The 27,931-nt window shown below is 32.8% G+C and overlaps 9 protein-coding genes and 2 pseudogenes across 11 annotated transcripts, besides 4 other annotated features; 5 read left to right on the top strand and 6 right to left on the bottom strand.

Annotated features, from left to right (window-relative positions):
* Window positions 1–86: 86 nt before the first annotated feature.
* On the top strand, window positions 87–1,488 carry TVAGG3_0577420 (cation transmembrane transporter protein; the record flags this gene model as incomplete). Its single annotated transcript, XM_001582098.1, has 1 exon — window positions 101–1,429. The coding sequence occupies one exon, from the start codon at window positions 101–103 to the stop codon at window positions 1,427–1,429; it is 1,329 nt and encodes a 442-aa protein (XP_001582148.1).
* A 502-nt stretch (window positions 1,489–1,990) lies between these two features.
* TVAGG3_0577410 (protein transport) lies at window positions 1,991–2,552 on the top strand (the record flags this gene model as incomplete). The annotated part of the gene is made up of 1 exon (XM_001582099.2): window positions 1,991–2,455. One exon carries the CDS (start codon window positions 1,991–1,993, stop codon window positions 2,453–2,455), a length of 465 nt encoding a protein of 154 aa, XP_001582149.1.
* A 60-nt stretch (window positions 2,553–2,612) lies between these two features.
* On the bottom strand, window positions 2,613–4,041 carry TVAGG3_0577400 (positive regulation of rRNA processing; the record flags this gene model as incomplete). Its single annotated transcript, XM_001582100.1, has 1 exon — window positions 2,639–4,036. The coding sequence occupies one exon, from the start codon at window positions 4,034–4,036 to the stop codon at window positions 2,639–2,641; it is 1,398 nt and encodes a 465-aa protein (XP_001582150.1).
* Window positions 4,042–4,241: 200 nt separating this feature from the next.
* On the top strand, window positions 4,242–5,205 carry TVAGG3_0577390 (RNA-binding domain, RBD family-containing protein; the record flags this gene model as incomplete). Its single annotated transcript, XM_001582101.1, has 1 exon — window positions 4,262–5,116. The coding sequence occupies one exon, from the start codon at window positions 4,262–4,264 to the stop codon at window positions 5,114–5,116; it is 855 nt and encodes a 284-aa protein (XP_001582151.1).
* A 287-nt stretch (window positions 5,206–5,492) lies between these two features.
* Window positions 5,493–6,581, top strand: TVAGG3_0577380 (tetratricopeptide repeat domain domain-containing protein; the record flags this gene model as incomplete). Its single annotated transcript, XM_001582102.1, has 1 exon — window positions 5,493–6,581. The coding sequence occupies one exon, from the start codon at window positions 5,493–5,495 to the stop codon at window positions 6,579–6,581; it is 1,089 nt and encodes a 362-aa protein (XP_001582152.1).
* Window positions 6,582–7,222: 641 nt separating this feature from the next.
* TVAGG3_0577370 (leucine-rich repeats (6 copies)-containing protein) lies at window positions 7,223–10,261 on the top strand (the record flags this gene model as incomplete). Its single annotated transcript, XM_001582103.1, has 1 exon — window positions 7,223–10,261. One exon carries the CDS (start codon window positions 7,223–7,225, stop codon window positions 10,259–10,261), a length of 3,039 nt encoding a protein of 1,012 aa, XP_001582153.1.
* A 946-nt stretch (window positions 10,262–11,207) lies between these two features.
* Window positions 11,208–12,510: a mobile genetic element.
* Window positions 11,288–12,414, bottom strand: TVAGG3_0577360 (annotated as a pseudogene). The gene has a single exon. A coding segment is annotated over exon 1 (1,127 nt).
* Window positions 12,511–13,606: 1,096 nt separating the features above from the next.
* On the bottom strand, window positions 13,607–14,662 carry TVAGG3_0577340 (BspA type Leucine rich repeat region (6 copies) family; the record flags this gene model as incomplete). The annotated part of the gene is made up of 1 exon (XM_001582104.1): window positions 13,607–14,662. The coding sequence occupies one exon, from the start codon at window positions 14,660–14,662 to the stop codon at window positions 13,607–13,609; it is 1,056 nt and encodes a 351-aa protein (XP_001582154.1).
* A 199-nt stretch (window positions 14,663–14,861) lies between these two features.
* Window positions 14,862–18,225: a mobile genetic element.
* TVAGG3_0577300 lies at window positions 14,942–18,129 on the bottom strand (annotated as a pseudogene). The gene has a single exon. A coding segment is annotated over exon 1 (3,188 nt).
* Window positions 15,229–17,197: a mobile genetic element.
* Window positions 18,226–18,985: 760 nt separating the features above from the next.
* Window positions 18,986–20,028: a mobile genetic element.
* Window positions 20,029–22,540: 2,512 nt separating this feature from the next.
* On the bottom strand, window positions 22,541–26,161 carry TVAGG3_0577270 (cytoplasmic FMR1-interacting protein-related family; the record flags this gene model as incomplete). Its single annotated transcript, XM_001582105.2, has 1 exon — window positions 22,567–26,148. The coding sequence occupies one exon, from the start codon at window positions 26,146–26,148 to the stop codon at window positions 22,567–22,569; it is 3,582 nt and encodes a 1,193-aa protein (XP_001582155.1).
* A 360-nt stretch (window positions 26,162–26,521) lies between these two features.
* Window positions 26,522–27,866, bottom strand: TVAGG3_0577260 (uncharacterized protein; the record flags this gene model as incomplete). Its single annotated transcript, XM_001582106.1, has 1 exon — window positions 26,546–27,772. The coding sequence occupies one exon, from the start codon at window positions 27,770–27,772 to the stop codon at window positions 26,546–26,548; it is 1,227 nt and encodes a 408-aa protein (XP_001582156.1).
* Window positions 27,867–27,931: the final 65 nt, after the last annotated feature.

Genomic DNA, 27,931 nt, shown 5'->3' with positions numbered 1-27,931 from the left:
ACCAAAATCAAGAAAGCATCGTTACGATTTTGTTGACCTACCTTTGATTTCTTATCCGAATTTTTAAAATTTTCAAAAAATTGACAAAAATATTGTAATTATGACTGAAGAAGAAGTTCCTCAAGAAGAATTACAGATTTGTCCAATCTGTCATAAGGCTCGTCATCTAGGCGTCTTAGAGACATGCACAAAATGCAAAACCGCATTAACTCACGATAAATCAGATCCAAATACAGGATATTGTGCGATTTGTGAGCCTTTAATTCCAAGTTCCATTCTTGAAGAATGTTCTTTGGCTATTGCTCAAGCTGCTCCTGAGGATGTTGGATGCACTATCTCATCACAGAAAAGAAATACCAAGAAATACTACAAATCAATGAACTCATGGATGGACACTTTGGAAGAGTTAAATGATATCACAAACGATTCCCCATTACCTGAGGATAACATGGAAGCAAGTTGCTGCATCAGATGGGCTACATACATATCATTTACAGTTAACTTACTTTTGCTTGCTGCTAAGATTGTTGCCGTTTCATCCTCTGTTTCATATACAATTATTTCTTCTGTTACAGATTCAGCTCTTGATATAATTGCAGGTACAATTATCTCATGCACTGCCGCTCACTCCAAATTCACTCGTGAAGACCTTGACAAATACCCTCTTGGAAAATCTAGAGTTCATGTCGTTGGTATCCTTGTTTTCTCGGTTCTTATGGCTGCATGTGCCCTTTATATCATTTTACAGTGCATCCTTTCACTGGTCGGTCATCAAGTCCCAGATAAAACAACATTACCAGCAATAATCATCATGGGAGCAACAATTGGTATCAAATTAACCATGGCAATTGTTTATTATCTTCTTGGACACCCTATTACGAAGACTCTTGCCGAAGATCACAGAAACGATGTCCTTACAAACTCATTTGGCCTCTTTATGTACTGGGGATCCTCAAAACTCGGTTGGTGGATGGATTCTGCCGGCGGCATTGTTCTTTCTGCTTTCATCGTCTTCTCGTGGACAATGAATGCACTGGAGAACGCCAAGATGATGCTCGGTAAATCTGCACCACCCGAAATTATCAGATCCATTACATACGTGGCCGCTCACCATCACCCTCTTATTATGTCCGTTGAACAGGTTATTGCATTCCAGGCCGGTCCGATGTATCTAACTGAGCTCCATATTGTAGTTCCAGGAAATCTTCCTCTAGAACTCGCCCATTGGATCGGAGAAAGCTTACAGTTGAAGGTCGAAAGAATGCCTGATATAGAGAGAGCGTGGGTTCACGTTGATTGTGAATCTCACAACGAAAATGAACACGTTCTCTTTATGAGAGCTGCCGGAAAGCTCGAACAAGAACCTCCTCAGTCAACTCAGAACGTGTCAGTGAATGTTGAACAGCCACAGACTCCAGAACAGGTCTAACATTTGATTAACAATATAATTTTTATTATTTTGTTTTTTTTAGTTGTTTGACTTGTTTTGTAAACATTTAGCTTTTTAATTGTTTCTTTCTTTTCTCGATTCTTTCAAAATCAAATCTGATCTCATTTTTATAATAAATTTATTTCATCCATTGTCATGTAAATAGTACTGAAAACTAAAAATAATAATGCTCACTTTCCGATTTTACAGAAATCTTGTAGTTTCTTATATCCAAATGATTTTATTTTGATGAATAGGAATCGTGGTATATGATTGCTAAGAAAATTTTTATGAAAAAATAGAGATGAAGGCTATTATCCAATAATTAACTCTTTTTTTAACGATATAATTAGAAATGTTTTCATATTTTGGACTCACTTCACAGTAAATCTGCCTAAAACATACAGTCTAACATTAACATTCTAAACGAGGGCTATCCGAGCCAAAACATATCAGATAATCAATGTTCGCTTATTGATGTAACAATTTTTCATTCCATTTAGACAAAGTGGGCCATAAAGGTTTTCCTATAATAAGTATTCGATATCATCCAATATTGAAATGGCAGGTAATGTCACTTTTCTACAATCAGAAATACAAATGATAAAATTCTTCTTGATCGTGAACCGCTATGGTCAGACTCGTCTCGCTCAGTACTACGGAGAACGCCCATCAATTGAAGAGCGCCAAAAGCTTGAAAGTGAAATCATCCGTCAATGCGTTTCCAGAAATGAACAAATGTCATTCACATTCCATCACGGCGATTTGAAGATCGTTTACAAGCGTTATCTTGCTATTTATTGCATTGCCACTGTTGAAGAAGGCGCCAATGAAATCGCTGTCGTTTCATTCTTTGATTTCTTCTTCCAAACACTTAGAGAATACTTCGGCGATATCACTGAATTCCATATCCTTTATAACCTACCTCAATGCTACACTGCTCTTAACGAAATCATCGTTGACGGACAAGTTGTCGAAACATCTAAGCAGAAAGTCGTCACAATGCTAAACTCAATTTACGTTTAAGCAGGAGACATCATGGAGCTCCCTACCTATTTTAACCTTTGAAATGTAATAAATTTTTAAATCTTTCTTAAACTTTTTATAGTAAGAAACGAATACTAACATTACCAATTTTTTTGAATAAATTAAATACATTTGATATCTTTATTTCTCTATATAAATAAAAAATAAAAAAAATATAAAAAATTATTTGGCATTTGGATGAGCTTTTCTATAAGCCTTTCTCTTCTGGTACTTAGGAGTCTTTGTTAATCTCTTTTCTCTTCTCCGTTCTTTAAGTTTCTTCTGAATTTCCTTCCATTCAGCTTTTGTATAATTCTTTCGGTCAAGAGTTTCCTTTTTCTCACCTTTCTCTTCCTCTTCTTCCATTTCTTCTTCCTCCTCCATCTCCTCTTCTTCTTCGGCCATTCTTGCCAAATCAATTTCATCTGGAGCGACGTAAGTAGGAATAATGCCAGTGAAAGCACCGTGGTATTGAGCATTGGTGTAGTAGCCATCTTCTAAGTCAGCAATTTCTGCTTCTGGGTCATTTACTTGGTCAAGTCTTTGTGGAATGTAAACTTGAGTAAATTCTTGTGGAGTAATTGTTTCTTTCTCATCCATGATGTTCCTGAGGACTTCATCTTCGCTTCCGTAGAGCTTTGGATCGACGATGAAGTCGAAAAGAAGCTTTAATGGAGCTGTTTTTACACCACGAGATTTGAAGAAACTTGTAATGACGCAGATATCGTTTCTGAGGAATTGGTTGGCATTGGGGTTGTCTATTTCGACTGCCTGACCAACATCGATGATGTATAAACTTGTTCCTTTGACAAGTAGATTGTATTCGGAAAGATCTGCATGAACAAGCTCGCAGGTATGGTACATGAAGCGGATAGTCTTGGCCAGATCTATGTAGAGGTCTTGGAATTGCTTTGTAGCAAGATTTGCAAGACGTAAGGTTGGAGCTGGAGAATTTTTGTTCAAAATGAGTTCCATGAAGATAATATTGTGCTTAACAAGAAGTGGTTCAGGGCAAAGAACACCGTTCTTGTGAAGACGACTTAAGTTTCTGAATTCTTTTTCCGACCACAGAACAACAGCTTTTCTTGAGTTCTTTGACTTGGAGTGGTGCTGGAATCTTTGCTCGCCTGTAACATATCTAGCACGATCTTTGAATTTGAGAATGCATGTCTTGAAGATTTTGATTGCAAATTTTTCTGGCCATGTTTCAGGAGCGGATTCGCCACGATGACCGATGTAAATGTTGCCTTCTTTACCAGTAGAGATACAACCTTCAATATCACCTAAGATTTTTCTGTTTAAGAGTTTGAATAAAACAACTTTTGTACGATTATCAAGAACTTGTTCTTCAGTTCTTCTCATATCCTTTCCTGGACGTAAAGCCTTTCTTTTTGCATCGTTCTGCTCAATTGAATCACGTGTTTTATCGACGTATAAGTTACCTTGAAGTTCAAAATTCAGCTTGTGGGAATACATTTCAAGCATTTTAGGAACAATATGTTCGCCTGAAGCCCTATCTGCCTTGTCTAAATTAATATCATCAAAGTTGTCGTCAAAATCATCACTATAGTCCGAAGACATTTTTAAAAAAGTGAAAGATTTTGATATTTTTTTTTGAAGGGTCTTTTTCCATGACTATCCCCTATTGAATATTTTACGATACCAGGTTTACATGGTAAAAATCATTCTCAAAATAAAAGACTTCATAAGCTTATTTCTTTGTTGGTTGAATTCAGATTTTTGGCGGGGAATTATCATCAAAAAGTGACATCTCCAATAATTTATCGTTGAATTTCAAAAAAATTCATGTCTAATCCAGTTCATCTTATCCTTTCAAAAGTTCCAGAAGCTCATACAGCTGAAATCAAGGAATTCATTGAGGATTTTGGTACTCCTCAAACAGTTGAAAAGATTTTAAATCCAAATACAAAAAGATTCGAAGGCTTCGTTAAAGTTATACTCCAAACCAAGTGGGATATTCGCGAAACAATTGATGCTATTAATGGAACGCCATTTAAAGATACAACTATTCATGCCGAAATTAAGGCTGACCAGACATACAAGAAGGCTCCATTATTATATGAGGATTCAAATAATCCATTCCCATTTTCTGGATTTTCTATTGTTACTAAAAATAAAAAGCAGAAACAAGGAAAACGCAAAATTGAGAAAACAGAGCCAATACATCCAAACGTAACTGAGAAAGATGTTATGGTTATTAAGGCAAGAACAGCCGAATCGGCAGATCAAAAGGTTGTTGAAATTCCACAAAATAATACTGAAAATGAAACTAAAGACAAGGATAAAGACAAAGAGAAAGAAAAAGACAAAGAAAAAGATACAAAGCCACCAGCTCCTAAGAGAGATAGAAGCCCTCCAAGAAAGAATAGAGATAGAAAACACGATTCTGATTATGACGACGATTTTGATAGAAAAGACCGTCGATCTCCACGTCGTGGAAGATCTCCATCAAGAAGAGATCGATCTCCACCAGATTCAAGGCGCGGAAGATCTCCTTCTCATAGAAGATCTCCTCCAAGACGAGATTACTCTCCGGAAAGAGATCCACCACGAAGAAGCAGATCTCCTGCAAGACGTGATCGCTCTCCACCACGATCCCCACCAAGAAAAGATAGATCCAGGTCTCCAGGACGCAAATGAAAATAATATTTTATTGTGGCTTAGTTTTATGTTATGTTTTGAAAGTGTAACGACAATTTATCATTCTTTAAAATTATATTTAAATAAAAATTGTCTAAATCCATAAATTACAATTTTTATATTTTGTAATTTTTCACATAATCAGTTTAAAGTTTAGAAACTCGAATTCTTTTCTTTAGGTGATGATATCGATTACTATATTCATCAATTTCATTTGAGAATTTTCAATTTTGGTTATAATGAAAGTAATTTGAAGGACCAATTTTTGATATTTAAATAACTGAACCATATACAAAATCAATTCAAACTTAAACAATATATCTCATCTAATAACGTACTAAATTCTTCCGAATTAATAAACCGACACTTTTTATCGATGTCTTCACCTGACTATGTAAAGACTACCAACGAGCTTTGGTACCACGTTCAAACAAACGAAGAGTCTCCAAAGGCCAAAGTAGAGATCCTCAAGAAGACTGAAGAGCTTCTCGCTAATCCAAAATTCAATGAAAACTCATTCCTCGTTGCAAAGGTAAAACTTATCGAGTACAAGGCTGGAAAGAACCATGACATCAAGAAACTCATCGAAGACTTCCATGCTGCCGCTCGCCTTGACATGACAAACACAGATATCTACATCTGCGAGGCAGAAGCTAATCTTCACGACGGAAACCCAGCTGCTGCTCTCGAGTGCCTTGAAGGAAACACAGCAATCGATCCAAATCCAGAAATCTATAGCCTTATTTCCTTATCTTACCGTCGCTTACAGCCACAGAATCATGAGAAGTCTCTTGAATACGCTAACAAGGCTGTCAAACTCGATATGAAGTCAGGAAAGTCCTGGGAAAATCTTGCACTCGCTTATCTTGGAATTGGTGGCAGAGAAAACATTATTCAAGCCCACAAAGCTATTAAGATGGCTATTATGAATGGATTAGATAAGAATGCCGATACATTAATGAATCAGGGTACAATCAACGAGTTATTAGCTAATTACAACGAAGCAATGAAGAATTACGAACAAGCAATGGTCATTGTTGAAGGATGGGCACTTCCAGCCGCTAGTCTTGCCCGTCTTCAGGAAGAAATTTCCCGCTCATTTTCCGGATACGATGCAACACTTGCAAACAAGAAGCTTTTTAAGAGGTTGGAAGGCAGTATAAAGTCTAACGATGAATACTTAGTTGTCCAGATCACAGGAGGAAAGACAGATCCATGCCCACTTGCAATTTGCTACACAATCACAGGCGAAGTACGTTTGATTGCTGTCACACAGACAATTCGTGCTTATCTCATGTGTGAGAAGACAGTTCTCACAATTAAGAATCCAAAGTGGGTCAATCTTACATACAAAGACAGAACTCTTCCATATCACATTGTTGAGAACATCCATGACATAGGAATTGAACATGGATCTACACCAAAACAAGTTAAGCCTGTCAGCATTAACAGCTCACTTGCTTAAAAACAATCTTATTTTGATATGAGTAAAAATTATATATAATTAATGAATTATTCTTTGAATTTCGCTTAGCAATATGCAAGTATGCTTTATATACCATAAACGTGTTCAAATATTAATTATGAAACGTTTACCCAATACACTTAACCTTTAGTACGCATACTTTCAGTCAATGATAGTAAAGCTCCAAAATTAGAAAACTGTCAATGAAATATTCATCTTATCAATGCGGTTGACATTTTTTGAGTATACACTATAATCTTCCAAATGAAATAAAGCATTCTGATGTGTTTTATTCATTATTTATCAATAAAGATAGACTGGGCATAAAACAATCAGAATTTTTTTTTGGATAAAACTTTTTGAAAGTATCCTCTGAATTAATTGACTGTCTTTTCGAAATCTAATAACGATAATATTTAGGACCATTCTTTATTAAGAATATCATAGAATCTAATGCAACAACACATTTGATTTTTTTTTTGAATAACTTTCTTTGATTTTACTTAATCTGTTATAACTGAGCCTTTTGACTCATAAAATCAAAGATTTTATAACATAAAAAGTATACCCCAGTAATAACAATGGTCATTTTTTCATTAATTCAATACCATTATACAACTGAAGGAAAAACGCTTACTAGTATGTTTTGGAAATATGAATTATCTGCTAGGCAACCCAACATTGTTGAAATTGATGCAGATTGCGAAATCATTGGATCTCATGCATCCTATTCTTTATATTTCACAACTTTAAGCTTTAGTGGAATTTCTCAACTAAAAAAGATTAACGATTCTGCTTTTCAAAATAAAAATTTTAAAAAATTCGAATTTGAGAAATGCCCTTTACTGGAAGAAATAGGAGCCAATGCTTTTGCTAAATGCAATATCAAAATATTGGATTTGAGCTTCTGTCGTAATCTTAAATTAATCAAAGAAAATTCTTTCGATGAATCTGAAATCGAGATATTATCACTTCCGAGTTCAATTGTCGAGTTAGGTGAAGGTGCATTTGGATATTGCTATAATTTAAGAGAAATTAATATCCCATCTGATATCAATCTGATAAAAATTCCCAATCTGTTATTTGCAAAAACAAAAATATCATCATTTACAATTACTGCCAAAGTTGCTGATATACAAATGGGCGCCTTTAATGGTTGTCCATTACTGAAAGATATATATTTTGATGAAACAAACCAAAATATTGTTAGAAGGAATGATTGCCTTTTCTCATCTGATTTAAATAAAATCATTGCAATTTATCCAAATGTAACTGAAGTTATTTTGCCATTAACATTGGAAGAAATAGGCATTTATTCTTTCTCAAATTCATATTTAAAATCAATAGTTATTCCATCAACTGCTAAAAAAATTCGAAAATATGCTTTCTATACGGCAAAAATTAATGAAATTGTTTTCCAAGATGATTCACAACTTGAAATTATTGAAGAGTTTGCATTGGCAACTATATCGGAACTTAAATTAAATCTGTCTTTATTAAAGAAATTATCAACTATTGAATCATATGCTTTATTTTCATGTAATCCAATTGTCTTTCCGGAAAATGATTTATTTAAAGAGATTTATCCAGCATTCGGTAATATAATATCGAGTGAAATACCATCTCAAGTAACACATATTCATGATGATACATTTATTTATTCTCGTTATCTATCCTATATTGGATTTAAAGAAAACAGTCAACTTGCATTTATTGGCAAAAATGCCTTTAGTGGAACAAATTTATATAAAATAGATATTCCCAAAAGTGTTATAATAATTAATGACCGCGCATTTTATGAATGTAAAAGGCTAAAATATGTCTATTTTCCTGATGATAGTATTTTGAAATTTATTGGACAGGAAGCATTTATTTCATGTAATATTGAATCATTTTATATCCCAATGAGGGTTATGAATATTAGCGTTAGTGCTTTTAGTTATGAATGTTATATTAATATACAAACTTCACCTTCAAATAGTTTCTTTTTTTCAGACAGAAATTGCTTATATACAGGTCAAAATCAATCTATTTTTAGATTTTTGAGCCAGAATAATGATTTTTTCTCAGTCCCATCTTTTATTAAAGAAATAGGAAAAGGATCATTTCGGGGTTCAAACATTGAAAGAATTTTTATTTCGAATAATGTGACAATTATTCATGACTATGCTTTCTATCAATGCCCACTCAAAGTTATTGAGTTTGAAAAAAATAGTCAGCTTAAAGAAATAAGATCCTACGCATTTGCTTTCTCAAATATCACTAATTTCTATGTTCCACAACACGTCACTAAATTAGCAAGTATGGCATTTTTTGGATCAAAACTTGAAAATATAACATTTAGTCAAGAATCAGAAATATTTGAAATATCATCAAATGCTTTTGAAAATTGCAAAATATCCAATATATTCATCCCATCATCACTTAAAATTATAGGTGATAATGCATTCAAATCGTGTACTTCTTTAAATAATATTACTTTTGCAGATAATAGTGTTTTGGAAAGTATTGGAGAGCACGCTTTTGAATCCTTGTCTATTATTCACATTAATATCCCATCATCAGTCAGATTTATTGGTGCATATGCATTTTATAAATGCAACATATTAACAGAAATATCACTTTCAGAAGACAGCCAATTAGAATCAATTGCAGATCATTCATTCGAATCTCTTCCAATTATATCATTTTTAATACCTTCACATGTTAGAAGTATTGGTGAATATGCCTTTAATAAATGCAATTCACTAAGAAGTATTACATTAGCTGAAAATGGAGTTTTGGTGAATATTGGTAGTCATGCATTCGAAGCCATACCAATTGTTTCTATTTCCATTCCATCATCAGTTAGGGTAATTGGCCCTTATGCCTTTTATAAATGCAATAAATTAACTGATATTCAATTTTCAAATGAGAGTAATTTAGAAGAGCTCGGCGATTATTCTTTTGAAGCATCATCTCTTAGATCTATTGTTATTCCTTCATCTGTTACAGTTATTGGAAATAACGCATTTTCAAAATGTTCCTCATTAACATCAGTTATTTTCAATTCCAATAGCCATATTTTGAAATTACTCTCAAATTCGTTTATTTTAACTAAAATTTCAATAATTTCCTTTCCATCTTCTTTAGTTTTTATTGGGGATAATGCTTTCAAATCAGTCAAATTATCAAAAATTGAATTCGCAGGAAATTCTAGCTTACAATATATTGGAAGCTATGCATTTTACGAAACATCTATTAATTCTCTTAAAATTCCATCTTCAGTAGAATTTATTGGTGAATTAGCTTTTGGAAATGTCATTGCAGATGATATAACGTTGTCTAATACCTCCAATTTAACTGAAATTGGTTATAAAGCTTTTTGTTCAATCAATGCCAGCTCTGTTATACTATCAAATGTGATAAAAATTGGTGAAGAGGAATTTTTCAAAGTAATAATAGGATCCATTTGTATTCCATCTACTGTAGAGATCATAGAAAAAAATGCATTCGGTTCATCTACAATTGAGACAATCACTTTCCAAAATAATTCTCAATTGCGATCAATTGCTTCATCCGCATTTTATCAAGTTATAATGAAGTCTATTTCAATTCCAGCTTCAGTTGAATTCATTGGAGACAATGCGTTTTCTTCATCAAAATTAGAAAAGGTATTTTTCGAAAAGGATTCCAATTAAACTGAACTTGGAATAGATACGTTTTCCTTTTGCTTGAATTTATATATATTCAATTTTCCGGAAAATTCAAAATTGTCAATTATTCCAGAAGGTAGTTTACAAGATACTAAATTATCTACAATTAGAATCCCTTCATCTATTGTTAAAATTGGAAAAAGCAGTTTTAAATATTGCACAAAACTCAGCAATATTATAATTTTAGATAATTCACAGTTGAAAATTATTGAAGAATCTGCATTTGAACACTGTAATATTACAAATTTCAGTTTCCCTCACTCTTTATCTGAAATACATGATTTAGCATTCTTATCTTGCAGCATTCTTGAAACAATAGAATTTGATCAAAATTGTCAATTAATAAAATTTAGTCCGAATGCATTTATTAACACCAAAATTCTTCATATTGTTATCCCTTCATCTGTACTTATTCTAAATAATAATCAGGAGCTTATTTATTATTACAAATATTATCATTTCTCTAACTTGAGCTTTTCAGACAATAGTCAGCTTCAAATAATTGGGAACTATTCATTCTATAAATGTATAAATGAATCGTTTGTTATTCCATTGTCTGTAACGAAAATTGAAGAATTTGCATTTTCGGAATCAAATATATCATCAATTGCAATATCATCATCTGTCACAAAAATTAGTAACAATGCATTTTTCAAATGTGGTAATTTAAAAAATATTTCATTTCATGTAAATTGTCTAATTGAAATAATTGAAAAAGATTGCTTTACAGGGACATCAATATCTGAATTAAGAATTCCTAAAAATATGAAATCTTTCACGCCTCTAATGTTTAATAATACATATGAAATCAATTTTAAGATTGACACAGAAAATGAATACATAATAATTGTAGATTCCATCATATATTCTAAAGATTTTAAAGAAATTTTCTATTTTCCAGCGTTCAAAGAAGAAGTCTTCGTCAATAATATAGGGTGTCCAAAGGTGTGTTTAGCACAAACCTGAATACTGCGAATAGAAATAAACAAGTTACATATATATAAAGTTTATTTAAATATAATCACCATTGGATTCAATCACGCGTTCGCAGCGATCGATCCAGGCTTGAAAGACACGCTTTAAATCATCATGAGAAAATTGCTCAAATTGCTCTCTTACAAAATTTTCAAGATCATCTGGACTCGCGAATTCGCGTCCTTCAGCTCTCTTTTTTAGCGTGCCGAATAAATAAAAGTCAGAGGGTGCAATATCAGGTGAATAAATTGGGTTTGGAACAACTTTGACATTGTTTTCCACCAAGTAATTCATTACCTTATGACTTTTGTGAACTCTTGAATTATCAAAATGAATTGCAAACTTTTGTTTTTGTTGTTTGGATTTCTCAAACTCATCAGAATTGATAATTTGAGTAAGAACATTGTCAATTAGATACTGAGCATTCATCGTATTAGGTTTTTGAAGAATATCAATTGCGATGATGCCATTCACGCCCCAAAAAACCGACAACATCATCATTGGTGTGTCAATTTTTTTCTTCGGGAATGTTTGCGGATTTTCATCCTTCGGGATCCACATGATTTTGGCTTCTGTTGCATATTGAAACCAAGACTCGTCCCCTGTTACTAAAAAGCGAAACTTCTTGGATTGATACGCACCCAATATAGAGAGGAGCTCTTTCGAAGATTGGACTCTAGATTTTTTTTGAACTGAATTAAGGTTGTGCGGAACCCAACGTGTATACGCTAGTTTGTAGTTCAAATAATTGTGCAGATAATAACTGACTGTTGTACGTGGTATCTTTGTCATCTCCTCTATCCTTCTGAGTGATGCTCTTGGGTCTTCATCTAGCACTTGAAGAATTGCTTTGATTTTTCTTTGATCCGGCGATTTTTTGTCAATTTTTATGATGGGCGCCTTTTTGTTCATGAAGTGATACATCCTAACATGATACGTTACAGTGGAATAGCTAGGAGCATCCATACCGAAGCATTTTACCAATGTCTCGTAGATTTTTTTACAGTCTTTGCATTTTTTTGCAAGAGCGAGGATGTTTTCTTTATGATTCATTAAAAAATGAAAAAAATCCCGCCAAAATTTCCCGCGAAACCGCCTCTTGTCTCAAAATTCATTTTATATCCCGGCATGGCGCCAAAATACAACATACTCATCATATACATATATTCATATTTTTTATTATATATTTATAATCAGCATATATCTCCTTTAATAGTCTCATATAGAGCGCTGTGCTAAACGCACCTTTGGACACCCTATAGTATTGAAATTATTGGTGAATATTCATATTGTGGATGTAAAATGACAAGCATAACGATCCCATCTACAGTTTCTGTCATTAAACAGAATGCTTTCGCAAACTGTACTTCCTTACAAACAGTTGAATTTATGTCTGCATCAAAACTATCAACAATCGAAGCTTATGCATTCTGGAATACAGAAGTTTTTGAAATATTTCTTCCAGATTCTGTAACATTTTTTGATTCGCAGGCGTTTGAAAATACAACGTCAATTTATTTGTCAGATAACAGTGAATTTCCCAACATTGATTTTTATACGAATTCTTCTAGAAAGGTTTTTATTCCAAAGTCTATCGTTAATATCCCTGATTATAAATTTCGCAATTCAAAAAATATTTCACATGTTGAATTTTCATATATTCATTTTCAGGATCAGGAATTGAAAATGTTTCAATTCCAAGATCCGTCGAAGTCATTTCATCATTAGCATTTTACAAATGTACCAACCTAACAAAACTATCTTTTGATAGAGATTGTGAATTAAAAATAATAGGATCTGACGCCTTCGCCCATACTAATATTGAAAACATTGAAGTTCAGGTGAAAAATTCATTTATTCCATCATTAAATAATGTAACTTTTATTGACGGAGTTTCAACTCCATATTTAAATAGACACATCTTTTATGGAAGTAAAATTAACTATTTAACTATTCACTCTTTATTCCAAAATGTAGAATTCAGTGCTTTTGGCTCATGCAATATCTTGAATTTCATTACCAAGGAATTTTTAATTTTAAATGATAAACCTCTAGAATTAAATGGGAAATTTCCTCATAATTTAACAATATCTAGTAATATAAGTAATATTAAATTCCCTGATAGTATTGATTCTCTTGAACACGAGTTATCATTATTTTTTGAAGGATCAGATGTTAACTTAGAAAGCACTCTATATTATCAATACAAATTTAATTTCTCGCAAAGATTCAGATTTCACAATAATTTTTTCTTGAATTTTGACTTGTTTACAATCTTTATATTCGAGAGGAATAGAAGTTTAGAAGGTGTGATTAATCACAAATATATAATACGAATATGTAAAAATGTTTTATTCATGAAACTGATTGTGAGTTAAGACTGATAATGGCAAGTGACAGATGGATAGGATGAGATTTATAATATATAAAGTCATTTACTGTTTCAGGCATCAAGAGAGGAATGGTGCTGTTTTCAATAGAGATGTATTCAAGAACTTCAATTGTTGTTTTATCATAAATTCCTTTTTTGTTATCATAATGAACATATGTTGAATTTTCACCAAACAAATATTTAGTTGTATTTGATAAAATTGTTCGACTTGTTACATATAAATGACTTTTGCGTTTAACCATACAATAGACATACGTCACAAATCTTCTAGGAATGGAAATATTTATAGGATGATTAATATAGCATATAAAAACATTAATAGAACTTTTATCATCTGGACAGTTTAGAAATGTAATATTTGTTATGTTTTCGGTACCTTCCATTACATAATCTCCAATATCATATTTATTACCTGGAATTGTGAAACTCGTTAATGATGTGCAACCAGTAAATGCTTCTCTTCCAATATATTGTAAACTTCCTGAAATTGTGAGACTTGTTAATGATATGCAACTACTAAATGCATATTGTCCAATATATGCTAGATTACATGTAATTTTGGCACTTGTTAATGATATGCAACCACCAAATGCCGCTTCTCCAATATATGTTAAACTTCCTGGAATTGTGATACTTTTTAATGAAAGGCAGAGATAAAATGCCGAATTTCCAATATATGTGAAACTACCTGTGATTGCCGCATATGTTAAGTTTGTGCATTCATAAAATGCAAGTTTCCCAATATATGTTAAACTTCCTGGAATAGTGATAGTTGTTAGATTTATCGTTTTATAAAATGCTTTATCTCCAATATATGAAACACTTCCGAGAAGAGTCACATTAATTAGACCGGATTCATAAAATGAATAATTACTAATATATAGATCAATTCCAAATATTGTGATATTTGTTAAATGACATTCACTAAATGCATAATCTCCAATATATGTTAAATTTCCTGGGAATGTGATACTTTGGATTGAACTTCTATAAAATGCTTTGTCTCCAACATATGTCATATTCTCTGGAAATGTAATATTTGTTAATTTACAACCACCAAATGTTCCATTTCCAATATATGTTAAATTTTTTGGAAAAGTGGTGTTTGTTAATGTGCAACCATAAAATGCGCCATCTCCAATATATGTTAAACATTCTGGTAAATTTATTGATTTTAATGCACAATCAGAAAAGCACCCATCTCCTATACTTGTAATATAGGGTGTCCAAAGGTGTGTTTAGCACAAACCTGAATACTGCGAATAGAAATAAACAAGTTACATATATATAAAGTTTATTTAAATATAATCACCATTGGATTCAATCACGCGTTCGCAGCGATCGATCCAGGCTTGAAAGACACGCTTTAAATCATCATGAGAAAATTGCTCAAATTGCTCTCTTACAAAATTTTCAAGATCATCTGGACTCGCGAATTCGCGTCCTTCAGCTCTCTTTTTTAGCGTGCCGAATAAATAAAAGTCAGAGGGTGCAATATCAGGTGAATAAATTGGGTTTGGAACAACTTTGACATTGTTTTCCACCAAGTAATTCATTACCTTATGACTTTTGTGAACTCTTGAATGAGTATATAAGAATTTCCGAAAAAGTGACACCCAAAAAGTGACACTTTCAATAGGGAGTAACACTTAAAAAGTGACAATTTAAAATTCACAATAAATAAAAATAATAAATTTTTTAGTCTATTAAATTATTCTTTTCTTTGAAATCCTCTAAAAATTCTTCGAAATGTTCTAAAATATAATCTGGAGAATTATAACAAAATTCATTAATTTCTAACATATACGTATCTAACAATTCATTTGGAATTTCAAACGATCTTAAATATGTAATTGAATTTTGTATCTTCTCATTTATTTGAGAAAGTTTTTCTTCAGCATTTTCCAATAAAAATCTTAATGGATTCAAATTGGCTTCTTGATTCTGAACAAAATTTAATACTTGGTATAAACGTGATTGAACTTCTCTTTTCAATTTTGTTTTATAATCTGTCAATCGAGGCTCGCGAATTCTAATTGAAGGAATAAAACCTGTTTGAAGTAAATCGTTTTTAATACGATAAAAGTAATTGGGTGCAACTTCTTCTAAAAGATTTTTGACAAAAACATCAATTCTTTGATTTTTAACGCAGCCAAAATCGTGATATTTTATCTTTTTAAATAAAGATTCAGAAACGTTATTCACAACGGTTAATTCATTTGGTCTGGCAGCGGCTATCCACATCATAGCCAACAATTCCTTATACAAAATTCAAAAAATTGGTGCAATCAGAACTGATTGCACCCAAGTTTTTGAACTTTCTTGAGGGAATTAAAGGGTGAGAGATTTATAGTCTATCTATATATCTCCCACCCTCTAATTCCCTCCCTGACAGCGGGAAACTTTGTCTGAATGTTAAACTATTCAGACAAAGTTTCCCACTGTTTGCGAAGGAATTGTTGGCTATGATGTACTGATCATGAATCAGTACATCATAGCCAACAATTCCTTATATAAAGTTCAAAAAACTTGGGTGCAATCAGTTCTGATTGCACCCAAGTTTTTGAACTTTCTTGAGGAATGGAAGAGTAAGAGGTATACATTATGAATATATACCTCTTACCCTTCCATTCCCTCTCTGACAGCGGGAAACTTTGTCTGAATGTTAAACTATTCAGACAAAGTTTCCCGCTGTCAGCGAAAGAATTGTTCCATCTGGTGCATAGAGTGTGAATCTATGCACCAAATGGAGCAAGTCCCTCGCGAAATTGCCCAAACTTGCGTCGCATTTCAAAGATTGCGACCCAAATTTTGGCGATTTCTAGTAGAGATGGATTATTTTGAGTCACTGACCTATATGCAGTGGCTCAAAGGGCTCCATCTCTACTTTGAAGCAAGGAAACTTTCCTCGAAATTTTGATAATTTGAAGAAAGTTTTCAAGCAATTAACAAAGGATTACTCGCTATGAGGTAAAAATTCTAGATTTCACCTCATAGCGAGAGCTTCCCTTTCATTGCTTGAAAACTTTCCCCAGCTTCAAAATTGGGGAAAGGGCTGTAAAGTCGACTCCGATACCAGCAGGTACCAGAGTATTTAAAAGAGAAGCCCTCGTACGAGTTTCTATGAAGACCTTCTCATTCAAGAAGATCTTAATAGAAAATCGTACGAGGCATTGAAACTCGCGTCTGGTACATGTTGGTACCAGAGTGTTTGAGATTTGAAGACTCTGGTACTAACATGTACCAGAATTTATGATGAATTTAAGATGGACCATTATAAAATGGTAGCGGTTTGTTTCAAAAAAATTTAGATGAGATTTGCATAGATATAGATTATATGATTTATACATATGAAAAATAATATATAAAAATATAATTTTGAGATAATTATGTAAATAATATTTTAAATATTTGAATTTGAGGTATAATTTTATAGTAAAATATATTATAAAGAGTATTTATATAAATATTGTAAAATAATATAAGTAATAAAAATTGAGACCCCCTCCCTGTTTTTGATGTTTTGTCACTTTTTCGGTAATTCTTATTGTTTCATATCAGGTGAATAAATTGGGTTTGGAACAACTTTGACATTGTTTTCCACCAAGTAATTCATTACCTTATGACTTTTGTGAACTCTTGAATTATCAAAATGAATTGCAAACTTTTGTTTTTGTTGTTTGGATTTCTCAAACTCATCAGAATTGATAATTTGAGTAAGAACATTGTCAATTAGATACTGAGCATTCATCGTATTAGGTTTTTGAAGAATATCAATTGCGATGATGCCATTCACGCCCCAAAAAACCGACAACATCATCATTGGTGTGTCAATTTTTTTCTTCGGGAATGTTTGCGGATTTTCATCCTTCGGGATCCACATGATTTTGGCTTCTGTTGCATATTGAAACCAAGAATCGTCCCCTGTTACTAAAAAGCGAAACTTCTTGGATTGATACGCACCCAATATAGAGAGGAGCTCTTTCGAAGATTGGACTCTAGATTTTTTTCGAACTGAATTAAGATTGTGCGGAACCCAACGTGTATACGCTAGTTTGTAGTTCAAATAATTGTGCAGATAATAACTGACTGTTGTACGTGGTATCTTTGTCATCTCCTCTATCCTTCTGAGTGATGCTCTTGGGTCTTCATCTAGCGCTTGAAGAATTGCTTTGATTTTTCTTTGATCCGGCGATTTTTTGTCAATTTTTATGATGGGCGCCTTTTTGTTCATGAAGTGATACATCCTAACATGATACGTTACAGTGGAATAGCTAGGAGCATCCATACCGAAGCATTTTACCAATGTCTCGTAGATTTTTTTACAGTCTTTGCATTTTTTTGCAAGAGCGAGGATGTTTTCTTTATGATTCATTAAAAAAATGAAAAAAATCCCGCCAAAATTTCCCGCGAAACCGCCTCTTGTCTCAAAATTCATTTTATATCCCGGCATGGCGCCAAAATACAACATACTCATCATATACATATATTCATATTTTTTATTATATATTTATAATCAGCATATATCTCCTTTAATAGTCTCATATAGAGCGCTGTGCTAAACGCACCTTTGGACACCCTATATTTTTAGGAAGTTTAACTATTTCTAATTTTTTACAAGAAAGAAACAAACTTCCAGAGAGATATGTGAGATTATTACAATTACTGAGATCTGCTGATTCAATGGCAGAAGAGGCAAAGCTCATATCACCAATATAAACAAGTCTACTGTTTTCTTCAAAACTAACTGATGTGAGATCATTACAACAATAAAATGCAAACCAAAAACCATCATCATTAGTTATCTCTTTGACAGTTTTAGGGATAACAATATCACCACTTGATCCATAGCATCCAATAAGAATTTCATCATTACTGTCTTCTCGATATTGAAAATTATTAGTACATTTACTTTCCGAAAGTAGAAAATAAAACAACGCCAAATAATATTATCATTTTGATTTATTTAATTTTTTTTAAAATGAAGTTGCAGTAAAAATTTGATATTTAGGGAAAATTTTGATTCCGATTTTGTATATTTAATGATTTTTAGATTAATAATTTTTCTTTAGAAAAAAGAGTTTTAGTGTAAGAAAATTTTGTGAATTGAAGAAGAAATAAAAAAAAAGAAATTATGAGTAAATTTGTTTTGAAATTCATTGGTCAAGGGTCTCATTTAAGTTTTTTCCCTTATCTTTGAAATAATCTGATTTTTTGATTTGAAATAATTGATTTTGTTACAAATGAAATTTATCCTAACGTAACCCTAGCAGCACACAAGTTAGCAAAGTTCTTATTTTTCATCTTGATACCAGTTAGCCATAAGAAATGCTGGATTTTAAGGGTGCACCTGTATGTACGTTTATTTGAGAGGAGGAGGATTACCCTCTCAATTTTGAGGGATTCGTTAGTTTATTTTCTCGATGAATATGCAATAAAATTTGATTTTTACCTTATCAATATACTTCATATAATATACACATGTTCATGTAAAAACTTTTTTCCAAAATCCTCAGGAATTAAGGGATTTTTGAATTTTAAGAATTTTTTTCGAATTTTTTCGAAAAAAAAATATTTTCAGAACAGCCTTAACGGCTAAGATTTAGGAACAATGTTAAGTATCAAAAAGAAAGGAGGTCTGATATAGACAACATATATCGTTGAAGGTTGAAAAAAATCTCTAATATTTGAGCCCAAAATTTCAAATTTTAATTTTTTGAAAAAAGAGGCCACCCGTATGTACGTTTATTTGAGAGGAGGAGAATTATATTTTTGAAAGGGTGAAACATTATGAATATGTTAATTATATAATAATATGTATTATTATAAAAAAGAAAAAATAATGCACGTTAAAATTTTTCTTTCTTGATTTTTTACAAAATCTACTTAGAATTATGCAAAATATGACTAAATAATTATAAATTTCAAGTTAAATTTTAATTTTGATAAATAATTTAAATTTCAAAATATCAAGTTCAGTTCGACTATGTATGTAGTAATTCCTCAATAAAGTGCCAAAAACCCTATTAAAATATATGAACATTTTCAACATTTTAATGTTTTTATTTAAAAATTTGATGGAATATGAGCTTCAAACAATTATTATGTAAATAAAAATAATTAAATATATGTATTTATTCGTATTACAACCGTAGTAAGTCGATTCTTCCTTTCTTCTACTGAGTTTTGAATTTGATTTCGAATTGTAAAGAGATTCAAAGGGAAAATACTAGCGGAGAAAAACTACCTCCATGAAAGGGTCATAATGGACTCAAGTTGTATTTTTTGATATTTTTTGCTTTTCGAGCCTAAATAGGTAGCCAAGATAATGCCTAAAAATAAGGTTCTAAATTCTGAAGTTTACATGATCCTCTCGTGTGCACCCTTAATTCGAATATCGAACGATCAAAAATTAAGAATGATTCAATCAATTACAGAAGTATGACAAAATACTTGAAGAATTTTCAAATGTTAGCATCTTTAAACTATAAGCAATTCAATTTTTGAGGTGGCTCTTTGAAAACAATGCAAGTATTGAATAATCTCAGAACGTATATTTCAAAGTCTAAAAGATCCTAGATTGTTTTATTAAGTTTTTCTGTTTATATTTTGAATAATCACAAATTTGAAGGTTCCATCGAAAAAGTGACATTCTAATAATATTTTGATAAAGTATACTCAAGAGTAATATTTTGCGATTTTAGGAACTGTGAATGAAGTTTTTAATTTGGAAAAAAAATGTACAAAGAATCAACTCATTGGATTTCCAAATAAATTGCGAATATTTTATCAGTATATGTACAGTAATTCTTCTATGAGTTTACTTGGAAATCTATAACGTATTTATGGAATTCTAAATTATTTGAAATTTATTCTTTAATTTTATAATAAAGATACTATACTAAGAACGGGAATTGTTAATAAACAAAGGTAATCCCACGAAAAGTGACACCCTTCTTCTTTTTTCCTAGGGTTGCTGATCGCTTCTTTTCTGCTCGTTATGGCAGAGATGAAAGAAATGATTGGTGGAGTCTAATTTATTACTACAATTAGCAACTATCTTGTAGAGTATTCTTAGTTGTATTGTCAGTTATTCTCCAGCATTATGCAATTTAAAATCAACTTCGTTAATTTTAATTATATTGCAACTGTACTCCTATATGGAGATGACATCAAGATTGCGCCTGCCAAAACCCCATATTAAAAATCGAAATTTTGCATCTCGAAAATGCAACGACAGAATTCCTCGTAATTTTGAGTTCTTACGTCGCTTATGATATATATTCAAATAACCTGAATATAGAAAAAGTTACTAAAATTTGAGAAAATTATTGCAATAAGAAAAAAAAGTCGGCTTTTAGATATAAATTACTTATAAATTACGATGACCTCTATAATGAGTGCACAGTACCGAATATAATTGTTTGATATTTCTGATTTTAATTTTATACATTTTGATTGGAATAGTCGTAACTCAAATATAGACGATAGTTACTACATTTATGCGAATATAGTGCGTTTCCATTCATCTATTTAATTGTTGTTGTTGAAATAAAAACTTTATTATTTTACTATCTTAAAATAAGAATTTTGTTATGGAAATAATATTTCCAACAGCAATCATGGCATTGCATCAACTATAGAATGAGTTTTTATCAAAAATGATATCAAAATCAAAAATCAGATGTTTTTTATGAGTAAAAACGATTTCATTTGATGATTTGATTAATTATACAATACTTTGATTTTCCAAATTTTTTTCAAAATTGATTTTTTGAAGAGAAAAATCAGATTTTTGATTTTCATTTTTGAATTTTTGAAATTTTTTTGGAATTTGGAGTTGATCAATTAAGCAGAATGAGTAATGCGAATGCTTTTTACATCTCACAGAGTGATGAGTTAAAGGTGAATTTTAAAAAATTATTTTAAATCACAAATATCTTTCTTATTATCCTTTATTCTAAAAAGAATAGTACTTAGCATTGATAAAGCATGATCTGTATTAGTAAAATACTTGAATGAAAAGTGTAAACGTAAAGTTTTTATTCATTTTTATATTAGATCTAAACAAAAAACTGCATCATATTAATATTCTAGTCGAGAGATGAGATTTTGTTCGTTTTTGTTAGCATTCAGTAGACATTGTAATCTTGAATTTTATATATTACTTGAAATTATTAACAAACGTGATGTTTTGCTTCGATTTATGATTATTTTTATTAAAGTATCTCGACATGTATCTTGAACAAGATCGTTTCTTGAAGAACTCCAAGATTTTTAAGAGACTTCTTACGAAATTTGATAGATGATAAGAACCACCATTTACGCAAAATGGTTTATTGAATATAAAATAATTCTGTAGTGATCCATTTTCATTATACTATTTTCAGTCAAATCCTCAAAAGTAACAATTCAAATCTATTATTTACCTGATAAACCGGATATTACATAATAAACTATAATCATGTAAGCTGGGAATATTATGGTTTTATTCAAAAGCTCCAATTATACTTAAATTTGAAATACATATAATGAATATTGATATTTACTTATATTTGAAATTAAATTTGATATATAAATCATAACATGATAATTAATTGATAAAAATTATTGAAATTAAAACGTAATTCACAAATCTTTTTATTCTTTAAGTAACTTTTCAAACTAAGATCATATCATTCATATTTGGGGCCTACTGATTCTGTTTATCTTATTTATTTTGAAATCTGTCGTTTCGATCTTCGTGGGATAACCTTTTAATAAACATTCAAATTTGTTTCTCTCTGAAAAATTTGAAAAAAAGCACCCTTAATTAGAAATCTACTACTATTTCATACAAAAGATAAGATAGATTTGATTTCACTTTAAAAAAAGTGGTTTTTTGATAATAAAAAAAATCGCAATAGGATTCCTTATGTTTAGTTTATTTGTCTTCGTACTGGTCAGCGAGCTTCATCTGTTTAGCTATTGGAGAGATAACAGATATTGCCCAGTGAAGAGAACTCGACTCTAACTCGTACAAAGAGCAAAATCTGGCGAGTCTGTCGTTGTTTGCAGAAGCGAAATCGAGTCCTTTCACTCTCATGATTCTCCTTCCGATGTCTGTTGCGAAGTGGATGTTCTCCTGCTCGATGATCGCGATGATTGCACCGGCAATGAACATCACGCCTTCGCCGTAGACCTGGAGTGGGCTCAGAGATGATCCCATCTTGTTGTCGACGCAGTTGATACAGAAGACAAACTCAAGGACAGACCAGGCTCTGGCGAAACCTGTCAATGTTTCGAACATCAAGTAATTTATGGCTCTTTCATCGAAGATTCCTGTTTTCTCAGATGTGTCGTAGATCTGACGGATCAATGCTGATATGAAAGGAGGATGGACGTCTTTTCCGGTGACTCTTTCGTCCAATCTCTTGATCGCATCAGATGCAACAGATCCTTCAGGAAGGAAATTGAAGATTTCGTCATTGTACTCCTTGCCATCGATGGATGATCCTCTCAAGAAGCCAGCAATGTGCATTTTTGTCAATTTCTTGACTGCAATTGAGATATCCAACATCGAGGCAATGGACATGATGTTGCCGAGAGCTTTCATGGCCTTGAAAAGCTTCTCAATCTCTGTATCTTCGGCGAAGAAACGATATGCACCTTCGAATCTGTCGAAAACTAATGTGCTTGGGGTATTCATCGGTTCATCCTTGAATCTCTGTAATTTCGGAGCTTGTTTGTTGTAAAGTTCGACGAATCTTTCAATCTTTTTGCTGAAATCTGCTTGGATGTCTTTAAGGAGCTGAGCAATTGTACCAGAGTCCAAGAGCCTGATGATAACAGAGAAGTGCTCGTTAGTAATGACAGAGAATGTTGGCAAAAGTGCATCTCTGAGGATTTTACCGAGATTACCTTTACCGAATGAAGCTGAACCTGGAACGCCTGGGTTATCTGGGAAGAATCTCGTTGGATTCGATCTCATGTAGCATTTATATGCGATGTTGTGGCAAATATCTTCTTTGAGACCTTCCATTAATCTCGTGTGGAAGCTAGATGGTACTGAAATGCCGAGAGCGGACTTAACCATGAGCTCGAAAGGCATTAACGTCAATCCTGCCTCGCATAATAATCTTCTTGTATCATTGAGAATGTCCAAAGTCTTAGTAACTGCTATACCAGAGGCTATACCGTATTTATCGAATAATCCAACAGTCGATTCGACGGAATCGCACATGTAGCCATCGACAACTTTTGTAATCAAAGAGCGTAAATCGAGATTCTGTCCGTGCAAGTAGTAGGAGTTCTGCTGAATCATAGTAATAAGACGGTAAGATCTGTTTTGCGGCCACTGATCTGGATCGACTGTTTTCTTGAGTCCTTCCTGGATATTGTCTGGGATGTATTTCATCGTGGCGTAGCTTCTGAAGGCATTGAAGGTGAAATCGGAGATCAACGTTGTTAATGTCGAAAGGCAAATTGTTGCTTCTCCCATAATTTCATCCATAAGCATCTTGGAAGCAAGTTTCGTGCGCGCTCTGTTGGCGGCATCATCGTAGATGGCCAGTGGATAGAAGATTAACTCGGCATTTTCTGGAACGACTTTTCCGTGCTGGTCCTTCTCTGTTCCGTAAGATTTACGTGCGGAAAGGGCGTATTCGCAAAGAACGAATGGAAGAGAAGCTCTGATTGGGAAAGCTGTGACGTTGTTGATATCGAGTTGAACTTCTCTGAAGTAAAGGTCGGATTGGTCACCAACATCGATAAGAACTTCATCGAACAAGAGAATTGACTCGAAATTCTCTGATGCGTTCAAGAAATTGTTAATTGCTGCGATATCGTCGCTGCCAAGGCCTCTATCCTTTGGCTTTACTGGTCTGAGCAACTCATTTCCTTCGTTGATCATGTGGGAAACTTGAATTCTGATGAATTCGATCGTTGCTGGTGGAGTTGGAGCCAATTTATCGAGAATTGTATGGTCCTTGAAGTTCTTTATGTTGGACTGACCAGTTCTCTCTTCACCTCTCATCCAATCTCCTGTTAATTCTCGAAGTGGGCTGATAATTGCTTCAACTTGGTCCTTCATCTTCTTGCAACGAATGAGAATCTTCTCAAGCTCGTTCTTGATGAAGTTCTGGACGGTTCTGTTGATGTGGAGAGTGACCAATCTTGTAATTGTGGCAAAGTGGTCACGAAGAAGGTCGTGGGCTGATCTCCAGAGGGAAATGATGTGGAGAACAGTCTTGAGGTCGGCGTTGGAGAAGCCAATACGAACAGATCTTTCGAATGGAGATTTGATTGTTGGGTTGTCCGGAGGATAGAGGAGCTTTTGGATAAGGAGTTCGCGGACTGCATTCTTTGTGCGGCCAATCAGCTGGATGCAGTGTAAGATTTCGTCGTAAATTTGGGAAACATCGAGATCTCCTTGGTTAGCAAGGGTAATGTGGGCAGGGAAAGTAATAAGGAAGTTATGAAGCTCGCTTTGAAGCTGGTCGTAGTTGTAGTTTGCTTTCGTTGGCTTCAAATTCGGGAAAGCGTTTGATTTACGAACAAGATCTGTAAATGTCGAGGCGATTTCGATTGTAAGAGGAATAACTGGGTGAGCCATAGCCTGGTTCAATAAGAAATCTTTGACATTTGAATCTGATTTCTGATCTGGAGTGAAAAATCTGATCATGAAGAGGGAAGTACGAAGATATGCGTATAAATCTTCTGGAACGACATATTTCTTCTTCTCGATGAAATCAATCAAAACTGGCATAACAATGTGAAAAACCTTGGATCTGAGTGCCTCTGGGATCTCCTTAGTGCCGTCAAGGAGCTCGTTTTCGATTGAGTTTTCAGCAGAAATCCATTGCTTTAATTGGATGTATTCGTTCTGATTTTGATTTCCTTTTCCGGAAAATGCGTAGCTCATGAGGTTGGAAAAGTCGTTTGCAAGAGATGGCTTGATAAGATGCATTTCATCGAGTGTTGCAAGACGATAGAACAATCTGCAGATTGCGTGGATCAGATTGGCACTGTATTGGCCATTAGACCAGACGCCATTATCAGAGAAGAGTCTGATTAAGTGGCTGACAGTATCCGAAGCAAAAGTTTTGCAGTCATTTAACAAAATGTAAAGTTCGGTGAATAAAGGTTCAGTTGCTTTACGAACTGCTGCTTGTCTTGCTTGACGCTCTTCTGCTTGTTGCGGTGTTTCATTATCTGGAATTACTTCTGATCTATCGACTGAAGGAAGGAGTGCTTTTGTAATAGATCTGCGTGCATAAAGGTCGTAGATGAAATGATCGGCTGCTTTAATGCAATCATCAAATAACTGAATTGTATTGATTTCTCTTGATGCAGTTAAATGGGTTTTTGCGAATAATGCGTGGTGGAAATATGACATATTCGTGTAGTGGATGAAAGTTGACGCTGGTGATGATATCTCAACGTCTTCCACAATTGGTGGCTTTTCGATGTTATTCCACTCGTCAATCCCAGATTGAGTAGGAAAGACAATGGATTTGATTGTCATTTGATTTTTTTTTACCTCAATTTTGACATTAATTATAATAACACCATACAAAAGTTGCTCATTAGAGTATATATACTTATGTTATCAATAAATTACGTGATTTCGAATCGTTTTCCGAATTTCAATTCATTTAGGAATGAATTTTCTGGTATTTGTTACAGTAATTATCGTCTGTACACTATTCTATGACTATTTGTTAGAAAAGAATTCCTGACTCGTTATTCACTTCTGATGATCCAACAAAAAATCCGAATTCTCAGAAAAATTGAATGAAATTGTATTAATCGACGCATAAATTATTAAACAAAATAAAAAGTCTCGGCTTTTGATTGATCAAAATAATAACAATAAAATTTACAAATATCAAAAACAAAGCGAATATAACTGAAATTGAAGATTAATAACGTCTGCATTTTCTTCGGTTAACATCTTCAAGTCTGTCTTTCATATCAATAACTGATTCCTTTAACTCCTTCACCTGACGAATCATATTCCTTTCATAGCAACACTTTTTATACCTGTGATCTTTGAATGAACAAGAGGAATCGTCATTGTACGCGTGTGTATTCGAAACCTTTTGGACTTTCTTTTCTGTTAAACACATTCCAAGTAGGAAATCTATTTCTTGAACTATGTTAATTTCTGCTGGTGAACCCTGAAGCCAAAATCGAATCCGACTTAAGCAGCGTTGAATGTCAGGATCATTGTCAAATCTGTCCCCGAATGAAGCAAATGTATCGACTAAATTTGAAACAAGATTTTCAAGATTTGAAGCTTGTTTACTTCTCTGATTGTAGATATCTATCTGTTCCATTGCATGCTTTAAGTTCACCTTTTTTGTTTGGTTTGTGCAAAGTTTTGCTAATAATGTATTGTAATCGACCTCTACTTGCTTCTTTTGATTACTTAATTCCTCTATAGTGTTTTTATATTCTTTTTCGGCATCAATCTGCTGATATAGATATTGAGTTACAGTTTTAAGAGAAGCATCATTCATATTTGTTTTTGGAAGTAATTGCAAGATTTGTTGAATCTCACTAGAATCAACCTTCTTTTTATTATCGAGAGAGACATTATTAATGATTGTATTAACTTGATAGGTACGATTTATTGAATTTAAGTCTGAAGAAACATCAATTCCAAGGGATCTGAAGTCACGCACAATTGATTCATAGGTTTCTCCATAATGGTTAACAAATCTAAGTAGTTTTTGTGTTGCAGATTTAAATTTTTTGATAATAATTTCTTGAGAAGAAATTAATGATATAGAATTAAAACATACTGAAGATAATCGATCTCTATCATTCATGAGCTTGTTAATTTCCTTACTATTTTGTTCAATCAGTTGATCGAAACCAAGTAAAACTTCGGTAACTTTTGTTTGAGGAATCATTTTAACAGTTTCTTGTGGCTTTTGAGGCGGAACAACTCTAGTTGCTTGTAATAATTTATTTTCTTCTTCTAAAAGCTGATTTTTTAATGTTAAATCGGAAACTTGCTTCTTTAATGCTTTAATTTTTGCATGCTCTTGTGCAGCTTTAGCTTTCACGCGATCTAATTCAAGTCTCATTGGATCTGTTTCATCACTTGCGGTCGTAGAATTTACTGAAAAGAATTCACTCATATTTCTTCTTGCACTTTTTTATATTGTACGTTAAGGAAATTCCATCTCTCAGTGATAAAGTAGATTTGTAATCAATGAGGAAACACACATCTACTCAGATGATATTATCAAAAAAAAAAAAAAAAAAAAAAAAAAAAAAAAAAAAAAGGTAGTGGGGCT

This window comes from Trichomonas vaginalis, chromosome II (assembly GCF_026262505.1).
Source record: "Trichomonas vaginalis G3 chromosome II, whole genome shotgun sequence".
NCBI lineage: Eukaryota > Parabasalia > Trichomonadida > Trichomonadidae > Trichomonas > Trichomonas vaginalis.
Note: the sequence above shows the minus strand (reverse complement) of the source record. Positions and strands in the feature narration are given on the sequence as shown.